General features: G+C 40.5%; 2 protein-coding genes across 4 annotated transcripts in view; one reads left to right on the top strand and one right to left on the bottom strand.

The window, feature by feature from the left end:
* Window positions 1–3941, top strand: part of STK17A (serine/threonine kinase 17a) — a 38056-nt gene extending 34115 nt beyond the window's left edge. The window contains exons 5-7 of the mRNA XM_060020192.1: window positions 1577–1625; window positions 1712–1891; window positions 2338–3941. Of these exons, the coding sequence (XP_059876175.1) occupies window positions 1577–1625; window positions 1712–1891; window positions 2338–2662 (554 nt within the window). The 3' untranslated portion in view covers window positions 2663–3941. The remainder of the gene's footprint in view (window positions 1–1576; window positions 1626–1711; window positions 1892–2337) is intronic.
* The window catches only part of COA1 (cytochrome c oxidase assembly factor 1), a 97698-nt gene continuing 86339 nt past the window's right edge, over window positions 2430–13788 (bottom strand). Inside the window, exon 8 of one of the 3 annotated variants that reach the window (XR_009520585.1) lies at window positions 2430–2567. The gene's annotated coding sequence lies outside the window, so the exon portion shown is untranslated. Of the gene's footprint in view, window positions 2568–4456; window positions 4670–12629; window positions 13596–13788 lie in introns of those variants that run through there. The other 2 variants (XR_009520586.1, XR_009520587.2) reach the window with 2 other exon arrangements.

The following is a 13788-nucleotide window of genomic DNA, read 5'->3' as shown; positions in this document are numbered from 1 at the left end:
CAGTACAAGCCCAACCCCCCAAAACTACAAATAATTCAGAAGGATATAATACAGAAAAACAGGCGGGGCTCCTGTCTCTTCGCCTGGCCTGCCTTTTAAAGGGGGCCCCGTGCCCCCCAGCCCCGCCCCAGCCTTTCATACGCAGAAGGGGCTGCCTGGGTGTGTGCCCCTCCGCACTGGCCAGCTGCGGGACCTCGGTCCCCAGATCTCTCTATAACTCACGGTCCTCTGTCCACGAAACGAGGCTGTGGAAGTCCTACCTCACTGGATCTGCTCCATCACACTCTCACGTCAGCGCTCAGCACGTAATAAACACTCAGAAAAGGAAGCTAATGTTATTTCCTTCCCCACTCCTCCCACCATCTACTGCTCTCTCGGCTCTGTTGTACTTTTTCCCCACCAGTAATTTGGATACTCTGCATTTGATTTGAAGTTTCCTGGTAGTGTCTTTTAAAACTTTCTTTTTCTGTTTCTTTTTTTGGCCATGCCGCATCACTTGTGGGATCTTAGATCCCCGACCAGGGATGGAACCCGTGCCCCCTGCGGTGCAAGCCTGGAGTCCTAACCACTGGACCGCCGGGGCACTCCCTCTTTTATAACTTTTAAGTAACAGTCATAGCCTCTGCTTCTCAGCTCGACAGCTTCAGATAGAAGTGGGGAAACCAATATCCCCTACACCTCCCGCTCTGCTGTTCTGGGGCAGGCTTATCTCCCACTCCTAATGCATGTGCAACTTTCAGTGTTTTGGTTTTCCCTAGAACATTTTCATTCCCTTTTTTATTGTAATTACCCCCGTTTTTTTCGGCTTTGATTTTTAAATGGTTTCAGTACTTATTGCCTGTCTTTTCATAGCCTAGTCTTCCTATTTCTACACTTTTGAAAACATTCGTCTTTTGGTTGACTGGATCGTACCAGTGAGTAGTCTTCAGGGAGGATTTTCCTGAATTTCCCCTGTGTCCTTGCACACTTGGGACTGTCTTTCTGTTACTTCTCTGGCTGGCAGCAGTCTAGTTAGATATTATCAAAGCAAACTTTTTCTCAACCCTGTAGGTTGTCTTTGTTGTCTGTGTGTGTGATGCATGTCCTCCAAGGATGCCCAGGTTGTTTCTAACCTTGTTGACTTTGTGTTAACGGGTGGGCATTTTAAAAGCTCACTGCAGCCACAGCATAGAGAGTAGATCAGAGGGTGGGACCAAGTGGGGGTCAGGGGGCACGTGCTGTAGACTGGGGGGGGGGGCACGATTTAAAAGCGGGAACCTGATGCTTGATTAGATAGAGGGTGTGGGAAGAGGAAAGTGTAAAAGTTGCCAGTTTATATGGCAGTAGTTATGTATTCAGATATTAAAAAAAAAATACTAGGACCCAGCATTGGAGGATAGAGGTGCAAAAAGTAAGCAAGTTAATTATAAACATCTAGTTAGACTTTACAGTAATGCATATTGACTTATAACGTGAACTTATTTCATCTTAGCCCAAACCTTGACAGTGTCTTAGTTTGATATTTAAATTTTTCTAAGAGCAAATTTGGCAATTTTTTTCCACAAAACTAAATGTTTTCTTTTGTTTCTGATACTAGCTCCTGAAATTCTTAGTTATGATCCTATCAGCATGGCAACGGATATGTGGTGAGAATTATTTATGATGAATTGATCAAATTAGTTTTAAGAAATGAATATGATACTAATTTTTTTACATTTTCATTGTGGTTTAGGAGCATTGGAGTGTTGGCATATGTCATGCTGACGGGAGTATCGCCTTTCTTAGGCGATAATAAACAAGAAACGTTCCTCAACATCTCACAGATGAATCTGAGTTATTCTGAGGAAGAATTTGATGTTGTGTCTGAGTCAGCTGTTGACTTCATCAAGACACTTTTAGTTAAGAAACCCGAGTAAGTATTCGTTAATATCGATCTCTATCAATTTTTGAGCAATCTGCTCTGAACAAAAGCAGATTAACAACTGAAACCCCAAAGTGAAGACATGAAAGTGTAGACATAAAATTAGATGAAACCTTTGGCTTCTTACATCTGTTGAAAGAAAAAGTGGCAAAAATGAAAATGTTTTTTAGAAAATGTGAACTGCACCTCAGTATAACAGATATTTGCCATCTGTTCTTGGTCTTTCAAAGGGGCTTTTCAGAGGTAACTTAAAATACTATTTTTCTATATTGTGGGGAACGGCATTTGCATGCAAATGCTAAAACTTTGTTTTATTCAGGAACCACAGTAAGATCTTTGTGGCTCGTATGTCCCAAAATATAATACCTTATGCTCTAAGTTACAGTTGAGGCTTTAAACTACTTTGTCCTAATTGTAAAATGTGTATCTTTATCCAGAGATCGCGCCACTGCTGAGGAGTGTCTGAAACATCCCTGGCTAACGCAGAGCAGTGTTCAGGAACCTTCTCTCAAGGTGAAAGGGGCATTAGAAGAGGCACAGGCCCTCCAGGAAGGCGATCCTGTGCCTGAAAGTCATTCAGATACTCAGAAGCCGGAAACCGAGGACTCCGTCGTCACAGAGGAGTTGATTGTAGTTACTTCATATACTTTAGGACAGTGCAGACAGTCTGAAAAAGAGAAAATGGAGCAGAAGGCCATTTCCAAACGCTTTAAATTTGAGGAACCTCTGCTGCAAGACATTCCGGGAGATTTTATCTACTGAGCAGTATTTCCCTTTAGAACTTTAAGATTTCTATATTGGAAACATTATTTATGGACTTCTGGCCAAATGGTACATGTGCTGAAAGTGGATGACCAGGTGTCACTGGTAGAAACTAAAATAACTTTGTCAAACTTGTGGAGTTAGAGAAATCAAGCCAGATTTATAAAGTTGCCAACCAGGAGGTTTAACGGGTAAAGTTACCTTTTTCAGAGTTCTTTTTAAGAAGGGAGATGCTTGAACCTTTTATTTCTGCATCCTGTTTCTCCAGAATGAGAATGTGTATGCAAAGATATCTGTAGTCACTTTCCTTAAAACTCCCAACTAAAAGTGCCAAAATTAACATCTTTGTAAATCTGTTTTGCATTATTCATATCTATATCTGCATATATGTATGTTGATATTGTTACTAAAATTGATACTTTTTCACTTTGGATTTTTTGAGGGGACTAAGATTTTAATTTAAATAAGTATTTTGCAAATTTCTGAGACCTAGAATAACATCCGCTAGTTAATAATGTCTTATTTTTATATTTTATTACTGCTCTATGTTGACTTGACTTGGCTTCTGTTGTCTGTTTTCTTCCTAATGCTTTGCAGCCCTATCAGTGGAAAAGCCTGTGGCTAATTCTAGTTTTTTTCTTCAACATCGCTAGTAAGAGTGGTGGTGATTTTTCACCTCTGAAATTGTTCTGGTTTTCAAGGTCAAAGGTTAAGTCACCCTGTAATGTTAACCCAGTGTTCGCTCCGCGTGTCCCTCATCACACCTTCCTTGTCTACCCTCTTTCACAGGCTGCACCCCTGCCGCCTCCTCACACGCTTGTCACCTGACTTTGGTCTCTTGCGAGAGGCAGTGTGATCTGATCAACACAGTGGTGCTTCAGTCAGTGAGAGGACGCTATTAAGTTGTTTTTGTTAATAAAATCCCCAGGAATCGGGGAAGAAATATAAAGCACATTCATGCTGGCCATCGAGGCTCTCTGCTTCTGTTGAATTTCCTATTAGCCCCCAAGCAATACTAGGAAAAGTGGTAAGATGCCAGAATATTTATAAACCTTTACTTTGTTCGTAAACGATTTGACATTGGAAACTTTGTCATTAGGGAGGTACCCTAAGACTTGTAAGATTTATAAGAATATACTCAGTAGCATTTAATTTACTTAGGAGTGAACACTTCAGCTGTATCGGGGCCCGCAGTGAACAAATTCCTATTTAAAAAAGTGGACATGTAAAAGCGTATGCTGTATAACTTAAAGCAACTAAATCTTCTTCTTACACAGAACAGTCTGCGAGTCCTTATTTACCTTGTATTAGGTGCTTGTATCGGGTGAACACAACTTGTCTGTGACTTGTGTGCACACAGCGTGTGCTCTGTACCGTGAGCTACTCGGACCCATCCCTTCGCAGTCCGCTAGGGTGTCACGTGGTGCTTTCTTCCCAGCCTGGTTGCTCAGATGTCAGCCTCAAGACCATGGGAACCCCTAACCATCTGTTTTCAAGTGTGTGTAGGGTACTGGGCTGGACTTTCCCATGCGTGGTCTGCACGAGCTCCCAGCCCTGCCTTGCAAGTGTCGCAGGCCCTGTGTTGTTCCGACACCATCAGGTGAAATCGATTAGGCAGTTCGAACCCTCGGTTTGCACTGTTTTCTCACTAAATTGGCCTATTGATTTATACAGTTTCTTGGAAACGAGCATTTCTAAACAAGCTCTATAAAGAGGAAGAGGAAATTCTGCTACAGTGGCAATTTTCAATGAAAACCCACGGCTACAATGCTGAAGCCTCAGGTAAGTCTTGAAAAGAGGTAAAATACAATTTTAGGCAAATTTTTATAAATACCTCCGACAAAAATAGGAGGGAGGTGAGAAAAAAAATCCACTATTTGAATGACACATTTTTATACTTGATGGATTTATTCAGTTTTAAAATCATAATCATGTGGACAACAGTTAGACTTTTTCCAAGCCATTTTTTATACTGTATTCATAATACATTTAATGTAATTGCTGTATCTGTAAAAGAAAAGAAAAATAGACGTGTTTTCTTTTAGCTGGCCACTGCCATTTGCAGTGTGCAGCTGTCCTTAGCTGCTCTTGGTGCCTTGAATTTAGAATTGTACACTGCTTTTTTGGAAGCACTTGCACTGGTAAAGGGATATATTGACATTTTTTGGTGTCTGTCATATAAATAGAGCATAAAGAGTCTTCACAGTATTGGACCAAAACTTTCTGTTAATTACTAACCAACTAGCTCTGTTAATTTTTCTTTTCACTTGTTTACAATGGACTAAACTATTCATATCCATGCAATTTAGAACTCCAGTTTTAATTATAATAAAATTCAACATTATAATATTTTAGCTTGATGAGAAGTTATAAAATACGCAAAATGTAAGTGGTTTTAGTCAACTGGGAAATTGTGTTTTAATGTTTCATTTTGTTGTTGTCACATGAAAAGTAGGAGAATATGGCTTTCTCTCATAGTTACAGAGGCACATCAGATGCTAACTGTGGTGTATCTTAAACTTTTCCAACAGACCTCAGTTTGGAAGAAAAGTGTAGGAGAGAAGAGGTCGCTTAGAGGCTGCTGGACACGAGGTGAATGCTGTGCGGCTCCATCCACGGAGGCCTGAGCAACATCGCTCCCTGCCACCGACATGGATCATCTCAAGGTACCAAGAAACAAATCCTAAATACATTTTAAGCTCACACTTGGAGAAATTTGAATTAGACTGATAAAATTAAAAATACGATAGTATGGCTCAAGGTCATTTAGCACTTAGGACCTTCAATTTGTTACAGAATTAAAAGAGCTGGATTAAAAACGTTAACCTCAAAAGCCTTAATTGCCAACTACGCTTTTATTGTCGGAGGGGATATGATTTACAAGTTACGAAGTGTAAAGCTCTAAATCTGTACCAGCCTCTCTCGAGCTTGACAAATGCACGTATTCAGAGAGGGGGAATTACATGGCACGTCCACCCTGCCGTGGCTTTCACTCAGCGTGATTTTGGGACTCATACGTATTGGTGCTTGTATCAGCAGTGTGTTCCTTGTTGTTGCCGTGTGGTGCTGTTTGAACACATCAGCTTATGTAAAACCATCTCTCTGTTCATGGACCCCAGGGCTGTTGCAGGTTTTGTGTCTTACGAATAAAGCTGCTATAGATATTCTTTTTTCTGTTGTTTTTGTTTGGTGTTTTTTTTTTTTTTTTTTTTTTTTTTTGGCTGCATTGAGTGTTCATTGCTGCTGCTGCAGGCGGCCTTTTCTCTAGTTGCGGTGCGTGGGCTTCTCATTGCAGTGGCTTCTTTTGTTGCGGAGCACGGGCTCAGTAGTTGCGGCATGTGGGCCCTAGAGCACGCAGGCTTCAGTAGTTGTGGCGCGCAGGCTCAGTAGTTGTGGCTCACGGGCTCAGTAGTTGTGGTGCACGGGCTTAGCTGCTCGGCGGCATGTGGGATCTTCCCGGACCAGGGCTTGAACCTGTGTCCCCTGCATTGGCAGGTGGATTCTTAACCCCACTGCGCCACCAGGGAAGTTCAGATATTCTTGTCCAGGGATTTTCTGTGGACACGTTTTCATTTCTCTTAGATTAAACAGGAGTAGAATTTCTAGGCCACGGGATAGATGGATATGTAACTTTTTAAGAAAGTGCCCAACCATTTCTAAAGCGATTGTACTGTTTACCATTCCTGCCAGCAATATATGCAAGTTCTCATTGCTTCACATTTAGTGTTGGCCATCTTTTTTATTTTAGCCACTCTCATGGGTATGTGGTGGTATCACAAGGTGGTTTAATTTGCTATTCCCTGATGATTAATGAGGAACAAACACTATTTCATGTGTTTGTTGAACCTTTTTTGTGTCGTCCTTTTTCTCCCTTTTTATTAATTGGATAGTGAGTTGTGATAATCTTTTATATATTCTGGATACAAGTCCTTTATAGGATTTACATGTTACAGATATTTTTTTCCGACTGTGGGTTGTCTGTTTCCTCAACAGTGTCTTTTGATGAGAAGGTAGCTGTAATTTCGATGAAGTCCAATTCATCAATTTTTGTTTTACATGGTTAATACTTTCTGTACCCTCTTTAAGAAGTCCTTACCTACCCCAAAGTCACGAAGGTTTTTTTTAAGCTTTATAGTTTTAACTTTTATGTTCAGGCCTGCGATCCACTTTACACTTTTGTCCCCTTTGGTGTTAGGGAGGGTCAAGTGTCCTTGTCTTCCGTATGAATATGTAGTTGTTCCAGCACCATTTGTCAGACCGATTTTCCTTTCCGCATTGAACTGTTTTGCTGTCCTTGTCTCAAATCATCTGACCGTATGTCTGTGGATCTACTTCTGCACACTCTTCTGTTTCATTAATTTATTTGCTTATCTTTTTGTCAGAACTTTGTAAGTCCTGATGTCAAGTACAGTAGGACTTCCAATTCCTTCATTTTTCAGACTGTTGTTTATTCTAGGTCCTTGGCATTTCTGAAGAAATTTTAGCGTTGGTTTGTCAACTTCTACCAAAATCACCCCCTAAAAAAGCCTCGTGGGATTTTGTTTGCGATTCATCTGTCAATCAATTTGACTTTTTAACAGTTCTCCCGGGCTGTGAACATAGTGTGTATTCCCGTTCGTTTATTTCAATTTTTCTCGGCATCGTGTTATATTTTCCAGTGTAGAGTCCTCGTACATCCTTTGCAAACTTTATCCCTGTGTATTTTGTTATTTGATGCTATTGTTTTGGATACTCTGTTTTTCAGTTTTGGTTTTTGACATTCCTAATCCTCCAGTGGTCAGTTTTAGCTCACTGTGCTTCATCAGACCTATGTTATAAATTATTCAAATAAAAATGAGTGTCATTTTCTTTTGAAGCTCTTCATTTAAAGTCTCGGTCTAAAGTTTTGTTGGTAAGAGTGGAAGTAAGTCTGCTGAATTGAAATTCATGGTAACAAAATTGGGAAGGAATAACATCCCTCCTAATTCTCTCAAAGTAGAGAGGAGGTAATAGAATCTCAGAGGGAATACGTGGTTTGCCCAGGATCTTAGCAGCTGCCGGCAAAACAGAGGATAGAATCGTTGAGCGTTCCAGGGCTTTAACCTCAGTGGAGTCTACCTTGGGCTACATATTAATGTCCATAAACAATCATTTTTTTAAAATTAGTTTTGTGTAGCTTGATTGTGGATGAATTTTTGTTAATGACTGGAGGATAGGTAACCTGAGATTAGGCTGGTACAGAGGTCAGCACATTATGCCCTTGTGGCGTGTTTGGTAAATGAAGCTTTCTTGGAACACAGCCTGTTCATTTACATCTGTCTACAGCCGGTTTCATGGGAAAACCCGCAGGGTTGAGTAGTTGCAACAGAGATCTTATGGCCTAATCAGCCTAAAATAGTTACTCTCTGGCCCTTTACAGAATAAGTTTGCCAACCCCCCTGCCAGGCTCTTGTAATCTAAACATATTCTAAATAGGAGATATTTCCTATTTCAAACCAATACGGACACAGTCCTTTGGGGAGCAGTTCATTTTACATGGCAGAATAATCTTAGGACTTTGCATTCATTCTTACAGTTTTTATTAAAACAAGTGAGTTTTATCTACTAAAACTAAACTATTTTTACTAAATATGTCATCAGCAATAGTATAACATTTTTACATAAAAATGTTCTCTTAGTTTCAATACACTGATCGGTTTTCATGAAAATTATTATCTCTCAGTTATCTCCATTACTGTAAAGTGACCAGTTTTCTAATAACTTGTGAGAGAAATGTACCTAGAAGAAAAAAAAAAAGATATTTAGGAAGAGAGATGTTTAATCCTCAGAGAGCTGGAGATGATTCAGGAGGGAAGGATTATCACCTCATCTTTGCCCCTTTCAAAGCAGCATATTCAGTGTCCTTGTCCTACACCTTAACAATTATTTCAAAATACAAAGTTTTTAGACTTAAAAGGAGTTGGAAAGATAGTAGTACAGACACATCTTGTGTAGTTGTAGTACAGTGCTAAAACCAGGAGGCTGACATCCAAGCAGTGCGTGTGTACAGTTCTATGCCACTCTATCACATGTAGTTTCCTGTAACCACAATTTAGATACAGAACTATTTCATAGCAACAAAGATGGGTTGTGTCAACATTTTACCAGTTCAGGTAAATAGTACATCAGACAATGTTATACATTTTGTTTCCACAACCAAACAATTCCTGAGATAACTCAAGAGGAGAAGTCAAGTCGATCATATTCACCCATGTTTCTGCTCTTTCCATTGTTCTTCTTTCCTGATGTTCCAAGACTTTTTTTCCTCAACATTTTCTGTTTCAAGAACTTCCTTTTGTCATTCTTTTAAGGGAAGTCTATTCAAGCAAATTCTTTTTGTTTTCCATCATCTGGAAAGTCTTTATCTTTCCTTCGTTCCTGAAGAATAATTTTATCAGATGCAGAATTCAGAGTTGACAGTTCTTTTAGAACTTGAAAACTTTTGTGCCATTTTTCTGGCCTCCACGGTTTATGAGGATACAGCTATCATCTGAATTATCTTTCCCCTATAGGTAAGGTGGTATTTCTGCCTTGCTGCTTTCAAGCTTTTTTTCTTTGCCTTTAGTTTTCAGAAGTTTGTGTTATCATAGATTTCTTTAGGTTTACGCTGTTTAGGTTCCACTCGGCTTCTTAAATATATAGGTTTATGTCTTTTGCCAAATTTGGAAACTTTTCAGACGTTAATTCTTTCAAATGCTTTTTTCAGCCCCACCTTTCTCTTCTCCTGGGACTCCAATGACATGAATGCTAGATTTTTTTGTTACAGAACCACAGGTATTATTGTCGGCCTGTTTTCTCTGCTCAGATTGGGTAATTTCTATTTTATCTTCAAGTTCCTGATTTCTTTCCTTCTTTTCAAGTTCAGATTTTCCTTGTTCTTGGTATAAAAGCGTGGTTTTCTATTGTGTATTGGACGTCTGGTTTTATGTCACGGGACTCTGGATCTTGTCTAAATCTTCTGTTTTAAAAGCAGGCTTTTCCTGACACCGCCATACCGGTGGGTGAAGAGGGGATATGTACACTGCCTCCTCACTGCTGCCAGTTGGGGGTGAAGGTCCAGGCTCACCACTTGGCCTCTTCTGACACCCAGGCAGGGGGAGGGGTACCTCCTTACGGCTTCCCACTGAAGAATAGGGGCTCCACTGATGCCGCGGGGGGTGGGAGTACCAGCGGGCAGGAAAGGTGGGTGTAGCTCCCCTGGGCCTTCTCCGCCACCACACCCTGCAGAGGACGGGGGCCAAAGGGGCGGGCGGGGAAGGCCTTGTTCTGGCTGAGTAAGGGGAGCAAGTCTCGGCTCTCCACCTGGCCTTTGTTGACAGGCTAGGGTAGGGTTGGGGCCATTTTTTTTTCCATGGTGTCTGGCTAGAATAGGGCGATTACTGTGTGAAAGTTCTTTAGCTTGAGAAAGCAGGCTTTTCTTGGCTTTTGTTTTTGCAGCCATTGGTGTTTCTAGGCTGCTGGTTTCACCAGCACCTAGTCTGGGACACATGAGGCAAAAGAAAGCCCAGGGAACTCACTGCTGTTATCACTTGGGTCCCAAGATCCTCGGCCAATCTGCCTTCTTTTCATTTTTCAGTGTGTTTGATAAATGTCTAGGGTTTTAGCTGTGCTTAGTGGGAAGAATAGGGAAACGTGTGTCTACTCCATCTTGTCCCTCCTGGGGGTTTTTGCTTTTTAAAGTTGACAGTAGGAGAACTCCTTCTGTGTATTTTAGATTTAAACAAATTAGTAAATACACCTCGGATTATGAGAGCCAGGTTTCTCTCTGTTGTAGAAGGAGTGACAAGTATGGGAAGGAGGAAGTCTCCAGTGAGTGAGTGTGTGTGTACGCACGTGGGCACTAACACTAGACCACTGAAAGTAGTTTAAAATTTCTTGAGGTTCCTTTTTGCCATGAGGATATATCCCACCAAGGATGTTGAGTCAGAACTGTTTGAAAGTCACTTGAAATATTTCTTCTCTGTGTGGTTCATTTGTTTCAATATTTTAGGAAGTATTTTAAAGATTTTTTTCTTTGTGATTTTATTTTTAAATTATGTAAAAACAAAAGAGCATGATTTCAAAGTCAAAAGTGTAAAACAAGGTACATTCAGGAAAGTACAGCTTCCATCCCTGTTTCCTACTTACATCCCCTGGCCATTTGTTTACTTCCCCAAAGGTAACTACTTGTATTGATTTTAGTTATTCTTCCGTTGTTTCTTTTTGAAAGTAGAAGCTAACATATGCATACATATACACATGCATATATAAAATTCCTTTTCACAAGTACAGACTCCTCAACTGTATGGAAGTCAAAGTTTATTTAACCCATTCTCTATCAATGGAGACTTGGGTTGTACCTGGGTTGTTTACAGTTTTTTGCTGTTACCAATAGTGTTACATTAAATAACCTTACATAAATGGCATTTTGTATTTTTTGCCAGTGTACTTTGGGATAAAATCTTAGATGTGGGATTGCTGAATAGAATGGTAAGTGTACGTGACATTTTTCTAGGTATTGTCAAATTCCCTCCCACAGGTGTTGTTTCATTTTGTCTTTACACCAGCAATTTAAAAATGCTTATTTCCCCACAGCCTTTTGAGAAAATAGGTTCTCAAATTTAGGGATTATTGCCAATTTGCTAGAAGAAAAATGGTATCTTCCTGTAGTTTGAATTTATATTCTTTTTAAGAGTGAGGTTGACCTTTTTTTTTTAGTGTGTTTGAGTCACTTGCATTTCTTTTCTGTGAATACATAATATCTTTTGCCCATTTTTCTATTGGGTTACTGTTTTCTCAACTTTCACTCTTTAGAAATTAAGGATATTAACTTTTGTGATTTATATTCTAAATATTTTACCATTTGCTTTTTACTTTGCTTTTGGTATTTTTAGACATGCAGAAATTTGTTTTTATACAGTCAATTTTCTTTATTCTATAATGAATCATGGTTAGGTGAGTTTCTCCACTTCTGGGTTATAAAAGAATTCACCCATATTTTTCTGCTAGTGCTTAGATGGTTTCATTTTTACATTTAGATCTTTTGATCCAATTGGAATGTATGGTGAGCAGTTGATCCCATTTCATCTTTTTGCATATGGCTATCAGGTTGTTCCAACATCACTTTTCAAATGTCTTCCTCTCCCTCCCTGATTTAGATGCTGCTTTACCATAACCAGATTTCCATATGCACGTCTATATTTTCATTGCATTGTCTCTTCATGTGCCAGCACTTCATTATTTTATTTACAAATATGTTTTAATGTCTGTAAGACTAGCCCCCCCCCTTCCTTACTCTTCCTTTGCAGTGATTTCCTAGCTATCGTTGCTTATTTCTTCTTCCAAAGGAATTTACAATTAATTAGCTTGTCTTTTAAAAATCACATTAAATTTAACTCAGGGAGAACTGACATCTTTATGATGAAGAATCTTGCCATCCAAGAACATGGTGTGTCTTTCCCTTTGTCCAGTTCTACATTTGTACCTTTCAGTAGTGTGTTTTAGACCTCTCATATAAGTTTTGCAGATTTCTTGCTCACTTTTTCCTAAGTAGTTTTTGTTTTGGTTTGCTTTTTGCTATTTTAAGTATTGTCTGCTCTCTATTACTTCTTCTAATGGTATATTAAATGCCTTTCATTATTAAATGAAATGTGATCTATGATACAGAGGCATGTTTCTAATATTTTCAACTCCCACTTTTGAACCCTGGATCGTAAAATGTCAACTTTTCTGTACACGTTCCTGACAGCACTTTGAACTGAGCAACTGCTGGAGTCGGCGGAAAGACAAGCCTGGATGGTGGACAGGTTACCGAGGAGGAGAGGCTCTTCCCGTGGGTGGAGGCTGGAGGCTTTTCCCATCATCACCCTCTCACCTCCTCCTTGAACGCCCCCCAACCCCTTCATGGTGCCTCCTGTGGATACAGCATCTTTTGGCCAAGCCTCCCAACAAGCAGTATAAACGCTGCCTTGCCTGTAAGACCAGCGATTGGTAAGTATTTATTCATAGTTTTCATACGGACAAACTGAAAACAGAGTCAAGCAGCCTTCAGAAAGACCTGTGGAGCTGCTGTCGACAGAGCATTGCCCTGCCCTTCCCGCTGTGCCAGAGGCCACCATCGGTGCAGTGCTGGCTGCTTCACGTGGGTGTCATTCAGTTTAGCTTCATCTTTGCTGAATGCAACTTCACCAAAACTGGGAGTAGTAGTATAATTCTGCACAGTCTCTTAAACCGTCATTAACAGTAGAATCATATACTTACTCCAGAACCTGAGGGCTACAAGCTCAATGCAAGATGCTAATGCTGGCATTCATGCTCTGGTCACCTCACCTGTCCAGGGCTTGCTTTTACTGTATCTTCAGCTAACCTATACACTGGCCAAATGGCAGATCTTCTTTCTGGAGCATAGCTCACACCTCCCCTGCTGAGGCCTGTTTTCATGGTTTTTCTATTTGCAAGGCAGTCTCCATCACGTCTGAAATAAGCCCATGAGGTCACCAGTCCACCAAGAGGGAGGAGTGACCTGATTGGCCTCCTGGATTCCTCCTAATCGGTCTCTCTTCTACCTCGTTTTAGCACCGCTGCTTGGAACTCTTCTAGTCCAGTATTACATAAGCCGCTTGTGAGCAGAGACCATACAGCATCTTAGTAAAGGCACGTGGGAGTCCTACCGCCACTTGTTGGCTGTGATCGCTCTTCTGCAGTCTTCATAAATCTATAATTCTTACAATTCTAGTGAGCCCTTTCTCCAGTCACCACTGGGCTGACTCATGGGGTGTGCTGGGAACACTTGCTCAAACAGTGAAAAGTCTCCTTTGCCTCTGATGATGACGTGCATCCTCCAAGATGTCTTCCAGGTCATTACTGGGAGTCCATGGCTGGATCACAGTGATCACTGGACACACAGGAAGTAGTGGGCTACAGGTATACGGCATTACTTCAAGGAAAGAAAGGACAATGTCTATTGCAAGGACCAGGTTCCGGCCTGTTCACAGTCAACCATAAAGGCATTAAGAAGTCCATGGAAATATGCTTAACTGGAAATAATACCCAAGATGGTGACTTTGAAACAGAAATCAAGGATCTTTTCACTACATCCTGTTTCCTGTCAGCTGGGTTAGGAAAGCCTC

The sequence above is a fragment of the Delphinus delphis genome, chromosome 9 (assembly GCF_949987515.2).
Source record: "Delphinus delphis chromosome 9, mDelDel1.2, whole genome shotgun sequence".
NCBI classification, from domain to species: domain Eukaryota; kingdom Metazoa; phylum Chordata; class Mammalia; order Artiodactyla; family Delphinidae; genus Delphinus; species Delphinus delphis.
The sequence above is the reverse complement of the archived record's forward strand: the minus strand, read 5'-3'. Positions and strand labels throughout refer to the sequence as shown.